General features: G+C 46.9%; 1 protein-coding gene across 1 annotated transcript; it reads right to left on the bottom strand.

Moving 5' to 3' along the window:
- Nucleotides 1-3,405: 3,405 nt before the first annotated feature.
- Nucleotides 3,406-4,237, bottom strand: LOC117441475 (gap junction delta-2 protein-like). The gene has a single exon (XM_034077563.2). It carries the CDS (start codon nt 4,181-4,183, stop codon nt 3,416-3,418), a length of 768 nt encoding a protein of 255 aa, XP_033933454.2. The 5' UTR covers nt 4,184-4,237; the 3' UTR covers nt 3,406-3,415.
- Nucleotides 4,238-8,422: the final 4,185 nt, after the last annotated feature.

Consider the following 8,422-nt stretch of genomic DNA (forward strand, 5'->3'; position numbering starts at 1 on the left):
CATTTCTACTGATCATAGTTCCATTGTTGAGAATATATTTATACAGCATCTCTGTATAGTATGTGTATTCACTCTCTGTCCTAAACGGCTTGTTGGAGCTCCTGCCCCCTGCCCCCCCCCCCCCCCCCCCCGTTCTGGGGCAGCACAGACAGGTCTTTTCTGTGTTAGAGTTGTACTCGCTACAGGGTGTACTTTGAGGGTTTGTGACTCTGCAGACCGTTTACATGCAGAAAAAGCTACATAACACAAGGGGACGGGTGATAACCGGAACAGCATGACATGGGACCTTTAACTTATCTTATCTTACTCGCTCTGTGCAGATTAAACATGCAGAGTGCAGTGACCGACCTGCAGGAGCCACGGTTAGTTCAGGACATCAGCTTGGTGAGCTCAAGGTCAGCGGGTAAGCCTTCGCTAGGAGCACCAGCTCTGTTACTGAGGGAAGCCATGACTCAAACTCTATTATTAGGCACCCCCCCCCCCCCCCCCCGTGTTTACAGTAGACTGCACCGATCCAGTTGAGCTCCTCAGAGATCCTCATGGGAGCCTAAGTCTGGGGATAATCACCTGTAAGAATCACTGAGATTATGATGGGGAGTGAAAGGGGAGACGGGGAGTCAGAGGGGGGATTTCTTCTGCTTCAGCTGTTGGTGCTGCATCAATTACTGCTGACACTCAGTGGAGATGTGCTTAGGGCTTTGAAGCCGTATTAGCTGCTGTCGTGTTAAGGTAATTCCAGAGTAGCTACGATGCTGTCCTCCGATACAAATTCTTAAAAATAACTACAAAAGTGGAAGAAAGTAAAAAGTGTAAACATCATTTCAGGTTGGTATGCATTTGCTTTGGTTTGTCATTATTATTTGAAAAAGTAAAAAGGTTATTTTGTCCATTTATACACGTGGATTTGAGTTGTAGAAACAACCAAAATAAACTAAAGTAAACATTTGCAATCGCGTGCATTTTAGTCATCTAGTTAAGTATCTAATTTCCCCTTTGTTTACCCCGAGCATGATGACAGAGGAATTGTCCAAAGGCATTGTGGGAAATGTAGGGAATCGCTAAGCAAAGCACAAGCAGGTAAGGCAAGTTAAGGGAACGTGGACACAACGTATATTCAATTAGAAAGGTTTTGACATTACAATTTCAAGTCATGGTGCAATTTAGTGGAAATAGAAAAGGAAAGAAATGAAATACTGAAGCTACAGTTTGGTCTGCTGAAGTGTGTATCTGCTTGTGCATTAGTGCATGGGGGGGGGCTTTAAACCCCCACATGTGGCAGTGTTAGGCTCCGACAGAGTCAAGCTACATAAGGCCATTCGATGGGCAGTGGTAAAGAAGATTCTTAACACCAAAAGCACTTTGCTGATCTGCTACAACGTGTCGGGTTCAAGATGTTCTTTTAGTTAGCTGATTTTTAAGAATGTCACAGTATGTGATTTAAAATGTAATGGCTGAGAATATGTCGAGTTCAATCATCGTGTTTGCTTTTGAAAGGCACCATATGTCGTGCTGTGAATCGTCCCCATGTCTGCGTTCACAGGCCTGCTCTAAATGATCTTAAAGACGCATTAGTGTATGAGTTCCAACCCAGTCCCTTCAGTCCGCCTCTCTCCAGCCGGTCCGCGTTAATCAAGGTGCAACACACTTTTTTCCATCTTGACGTTCTTTTTCTCTTACAAGGCAAGCATGCTGAAATCCAGTCTGGAAAGAAATGCAAACGAAAGAAAAACACAACTGTCCCTAGTAGAGTTACGGCACAGCTTGATCATTCAAGAAACATCACGTACATGCCTTTTTCAAACGGCTCGCAGGCCGTGCAGCTGATGGTGCAGAAGACTCTCGGTCGGGATCAGGGACGCCTGCACGCGCATTGTTTTACATGTTGGATGCAATCAAGAAACATTTGTTATGAAGTAGCACATATTAAAAAATCAGCTGCACAGACTCCTCCTGCTCGGTAGGCCTGCATGCCGTTAGTCAGTTCCTCCTGCTCTGTAGGCCTGCATGCCGTTAGTCAGTTCCTCCTGCTCTGTAGGCCTGAATGCCGTTAGTCAGTTCCTCCTGCTCTGTAGGCCTGCATGCCGTTAGTCAGTTCCTTCAGAGAGAAATGCTTAAACAAAAATGAAAAAAAGACAGACAATTTACAGCAACATGTCCCAACCAAGCCGCACGCAAAGATAAATAAATCTATTTGGATATACTCTAAATGGATAAATAATATTACCATGATATACTCTATGTAACTTTATCGACAATAATTAAATATCTCAAGGATGGCACCATCGCTTTTTTTGAAAAAACAAAGAAGAAAAAGAATTCATGGTGATATATCTTTTATAAAATCTGTAATAAAGTCCTCTCGGTCCGTCTCTCCTCCGTCCCTCCTCCGTCTCTCCTCCGTCTCTCCTCCGTCCCTCCTCCGTCCCTCCTCCGTCTCTCCTCCGTCTCTCAGCACACTGGAATGCTGGAAGTTTGGTTTGTGCTTTCGGAGAGACGCGAGCCGTTTAGTCATTAGTTCCCCGCCCAAGTGTACGCAGAAGCAGAGCAGCACGAGTCGTTACTGTCACCAGAAGCGCCTGGGGTCCATATAGCTGCCAGCCGGCGGAGCACAGAGAGGCGAGGGATCGGGGAGAAAGAAAGAAGTGTTTATGATACTTGATGTGTTTGTGTTAAATCATCTTTTGCCAAGAGACAAAACATAAACATCGTCAGTCTTCTCTTGGCTTTAGCTCGGGACAATGTTCCAACCGCGGCGACACTGATCAGATGCAGATCTCTCCTGGCTTCAGTCGAGGAAAACAAAAAGACCTTTGGGGATATCATATATGTTTTCTCACAAACTTCGCTCTCGAGACAGTTCTTCCGTTCCTCTTTTAACAATGTCGCTGCTCATCCTCCCCGTACCCGAGCATTGAGGCTGACACAGTCCAGAAGAAAAGCACCATGGGAAGCATCGAACACCGCCGCCATCTTCCAAATGTCCCCGAAGAATACAAAACAGCCTCTCATCTCTTCTCCTCTCCTTAACCCTCGTCTTCTCATCTCCAGCCCCTTGAGGATTTAATTCCCCCACGTTAAAAGAAAAAAGGGGCAGAGGAGAGGGTGATTCGTTTTTTATTTTAAAGACAAAAAGTAGAAAATGGCAGTTGGGATATCTTCCCCATGAGACCAACATATGTTCATCATGTTCGTTTGAGAAGCAGATCTTTTTTTCTTCCTCCTTCTCGACCCTCAAAGTCGTTGAGACGGAGGTTTGGTTATTTTTACATTCTGTTTCCTTCAGGAGGGGTCATCTCAGTGCCGTCTTCATCAAATTAAAATCATAATGAATTCCCTCCCTTGCACATTCACCCCCCCCCCCTCCTCCTCTTCCTCCTCCTCCTCCTCCTCAAACCTTAATTTCGTCTCTTCATCATCAGACGTAAGCTGATTCGCTGGACTGGGTGCGTCCGAGGTTTGGCGGCTGGGACAGGTGCGCCATGTCCTTCTTCCTGATCTCGCAGATGGACTTCCTGCGGGCCTGGACGCCTCGAATGGCGGCTTTAATCTTACGCCAGCCCAGGTGGTTGAGCTCGGCCAGGTTGAGCACCACGCAGATGCCGCTCACCGCGAACATGAACACCAGGAACACCGTTTTCTCCGTGGGGCGCGACACGTAGCACTCCACCTCCTTCAGGCACGGGTAGCGGTCACACTCGAAAAGCCCGTGCACACTGAAGCCGTAGAGGAAGTACTGACCCACCAAGAAGCCGATCTCCAGCGCGTTTCTGAACACCACCTGGATGATGTAGAAGCGGGAGATGCCTTCTTGCCGGCGCACCTTGGAGCTCTTCGAGTGGGTGAGGCCTCGTGGCGCGTTGGGGATCTCCTTCACTTCCAGGCAGTCCGGTTCCTCCTTTCCTCCTCCTCCGTCGCCGCCATGTTGAACGAGGATACCGTTGATGTTGCGGAGCTTACGAGTGCCGTCCCGTCCGCCGTAGTCCCTCTCCATGATGGGGTAGAGGAAGGAGTAGCGCCGTTCTTTCTGCTTGGCCGACTGGTGGACGGAGTAGGTGATGAAGCAGAGGCTGGGCGTGCACACCAGGATGATCTGGAAGACCCAGTATCGGATGTGTGAGATGGGGAAGGCCTTGTCGTAGCAGGCCTGGTTGCAGCCGGGTTGCAGGGTGTTGCAGACGAACATGGCCTGCTCGTCCTCGTACACGGTCTCTCCAACGATGGCCACGATCAGGATACGGAAGATCACCACTACAGTGAGCAGGATCCTGGAGAGAGGAAGAGAGAGAGAGAGAGATGGGGTTAATCGTCAGAGAGGCAGGATGAGTTACTGTGTCAGGAAGGATGAGATGTCCTCAGATATCCTTCCTAGGAATTGTATGTGCTCGGTGGAAGGATACAGTGACAAAGGAAGGAACGATAAGAGAGCAGGGGAAGGATGTAAATGAAGGGAGAATTTGTTTTGAATAATCAGCTTTCAAAAGATTAAAAATAGACATATTGCAATGTAATAATATCCCATGGTTTTAAAAAGCAAACCCAAGGACGCCTTCATTTGAAGCGACAGAAGAAAAAGCTAAAGTAGAAAATAGAAAGAAGGCTCGAGCCAGACTGATGGCAGAGAGGAAGGATCTGAAATTGAAATCACAGCAGGGGGCTTCTGAACTGCTTCACTTGAAAAAAAGAAAGAGTGTGCAGAGCTAGAGAAAAGAGACGAAAGGGCTCACCACGACACGTAAACCGTAAGTCACTGCTTCTCCTGATAACAACCAGAGAAGAAGAGTGCTCCAAATCTCAGCCAGAGTAAACATTGCAGAAGAAGAGCGGTCGGGAGCGGAGCCTCGACGGGACGTCAGCGCTCATAACTCACAGCTAGTTATCAACACACAGTTTGTTTGTTTGTGTGTACATCTTCACACACACACACACACACACACACACACACACACACACACACACACACACACACACACACACACACACACACATACACACACACACACACACACACACACACACACACACACACACACACACACACACTATGTATACATCACTTCAGGGGACATTACATTGACTTACATGCATTTCCTGGAGACTTATCCTAACCCTAACCCTTGCCGGTGGGCGTGTCTGGCGTGCGACCAACAACCAATCACATTGACCTCCCGCCCTGGACACACAAGCACGTGGTTTGATTGGCTAGCGCTTTTACTGGCATATGATTTGATTGGCTGGCGCTTCCTTTTTTCAACTTTCGAAGCGAGTGACGGAGGCAAAGCCACGCGACGGAACCACAATGCAGTTCGGCAAAGCGTGACGTCACTCCATTCAAAGTGAAGCAACGCACGCCGCCGTGTGGACGGGCCGTAAGGCTGAGTACACACGGCGGCGTGCGTTGTCGCTTGCCGGCGGGGGGGCTGAAATTCGACCAACAACCAATCACATGAATCTCCCGCCCCAGACACACAAGCACGCGGTTTGATTGGCTAGAGCTTGTACTGGCATATGATTCAATTGGCTGACGCGTCCGTCGAGGCGTCAAAAGTAGAACATTGCTCTACTTTTGCAGCGAGCACCGCGAGAGAAGCTACGCTTTGCTCCCACAATGCAGTTCGGCGAATCGTGACGTCACCCCATTCAAAGTGAATGGGCAGAAGCATTGAAGCGGCAACGCACGCCGCCGTGTGTAGGGGCCGTAACCCTAACAAAGTCCCCATAAGGATAGTAATGCTAGGTCACACACACACACACACACACACACACACACACACACACACACACACACACACACACACACACACACACACACAATTATCTCCATTGCTGACTAAACTTCCCTCTTTCTGCCGCACTGCCCTAGCAACAGGTGACACATCGTGATGAACCTGGTTTGCAGATTAGCTGCTATTACTGTGTGTGGTGAGATTACTGATGTGTGTGTGTGTGTGTGTGTGTGTGTGTGTGTGTGTGTGTGTGTGTGTGTGTGTGTGTGTGTGTGTGTGTGGTGTGTGTGTGTGTGTGTGTGTGTGTGTGTGTGTGTGTGTGTGTGTGTGTGTGTGTGTGTGTGTGTGGTCTAGCATTACTATACTTGTGGGGACCTACATATGTTTTCATAGTCACGTGTGGGGACTGGCCTCCCTTATGGGGACAAATTGGAGGTCCCCATGAGGGGGATCATTAATTTTAGGGTGAAGACTTGGTTAGGGTAAGTCTCCAGGAAATGCATAAACGTCAATGTAATGTCCCCTGACGTGATGTATACATGGTGTGTGTGTGTGTGTGTGTGTGTGTGTGTGTGTGTGTGTGTGTGTGTGTGTGTGTGTGTGTGTGTGTGTGTGTGTGTGTGTGTGTGTGTGTGTGTGTGTGTGTGTGTGTGTGTGTGTGTGTGTGTGTGTGTGTGTGGACGACAGGTTTCCCCTCTGTTCCTTGTTGTTCTTTTCTTACTTTTCTCATCCCTCATTTATGTTTCATATCTGAGACCATGCGAGCACTTTAGAGAGCAAGCGTTTGGCCTGCTGCGCAGTGTGCGAGCCTGTGCTCTGTAATCTGTGACTACGGTCTGGAACAAGGCTGCAGAGTGACCTGGATAAAGTGGTTAATCTGTTGATTGAAGCGGCCCTATTATGCCTTTTGGGATTTAACTTTCCTGCAGAATGTCATATAGGTTTGTGTTCTGCAGAGGCTAATACCTCGACTCCTTTGTTTACCTCGGGAACATAGTCAAATCACTAAGTAACACTCGCGCTTCTATTGGCTAGCGCTCCAACACATTGTACGTGATAGGCTAAGGGACAAGACATCTCTAAGTCGTTGTCCAATCACAACAGAGCCGGCCAGCTAACCAATCAGAGCAGACTGGGCTCTGGTTTCAGACAGAGGGTGGAAAGAGGTGCTGCAGCACAGGCAGTATGAGAGAAATAAAGAACTTTTTGAACATTAAAGCATGGAGACATGTAGAGACACTACATACTGATATACACCTGAACATCAGCAGGAGAGGACTCTTTAAAGTAGAGACACTACATACTGATATACACCTGAACATCAGCAGGAGAGGACTCTTTAAAGTAGAGACACTACATACTGATATACACCTGAACATCAGCAGGAGAGGACTCTTTAAAGTAGAGACACTACATACTGATATACACCTGAACATCAGCAGGAGAGGACTCTTTAAAGTAGAGACACTACATACTGATATACACCTGAACATCAGCAGGAGAGGACTCTTTAAAGTAGAGACAGCTACATACTGATATACACCTGAACATCAGCAGGAGAGGACTCTTTAAAGTAGAGACACTACATACTGATATACACCTGAACATCAGCAGGAGAGGACTCTTTAAAGTAGAGACACTACATACTGATATACACCTGAACATCAGCAGGAGAGGACTCTTTAAAGTAGAGACACTACATACTGATATACACCTGAACATCAGCAGGAGAGGACTCTTTAAAGTAGAGACACTACATACTGATATACACCTGAACATCAGCAGGAGAGGACTCTTTAAAGTAGAGACACTACATACTGATATACACCTGAACATCAGCAGGAGAGGACTCTTTAAAGTAGAGACGCTACATACTGATATACACCTGAACATCAGCAGGAGAGGACTCTTTAAAGTAGAGACACTACGTACTGACATACACCTGAACATCAGCAGGAGAGGACTCTTTAAAGTAGATACACTACATACTGATATACACCTGAACATCAGCAGGAGAGGACTCTTTAAAGTAGAGACACTACATACTGATATACACCTGAACATCAGCAGGAGAGGACTCTTTAAAGTAGAGACACTACATACTGATATACACCTGAACATCAGCAGGAGAGGACTCTTTAAAGTAGAGATGCTACATACTGATATACACCTGAACATCAGCAGGAGAGGACTCTTTAAAGTAGAGACACTACATACTGATATACACCTGAACATCAGCAGGAGAGGACTCTTTAAAGTAGAGACACTACATACTGATATACACCTGAACATCAGCAGGAGAGGACTCTTTAAAGTAGAGACACTACGTACTGACATACACCTGAACATCAGCAGGAGAGGACTCTTTAAAGTAGATACACTACATACTGATATACACCTGAACATCAGCAGGAGAGGACTCTTTAAAGTAGAGACACTACATACTGATATACACCTGAACATCAGCAGGAGAGGACTCTTTAAAGTAGAGACACTACATACTGATATACACCTGAACATCAGCAGGAGAGGACTCTTTAAAGTAGAGATGCACTACATACTGATATACACCTGAACATCAGCAGGAGAGGACTCTTTAAAGTAGAGATGCTACATACTGATATACACCTGAACATCAGCGGGAGAGGACTCTTTAAAGTAGAGACACTACGTACTGATATACAGCTGAACATCAGCAG

Source organism: Pseudochaenichthys georgianus, unplaced genomic scaffold (genome assembly GCF_902827115.2).
Source record: "Pseudochaenichthys georgianus unplaced genomic scaffold, fPseGeo1.2 scaffold_1717_arrow_ctg1, whole genome shotgun sequence".
Taxonomy (NCBI): Eukaryota; Metazoa; Chordata; class Actinopteri; order Perciformes; family Channichthyidae; genus Pseudochaenichthys; species Pseudochaenichthys georgianus.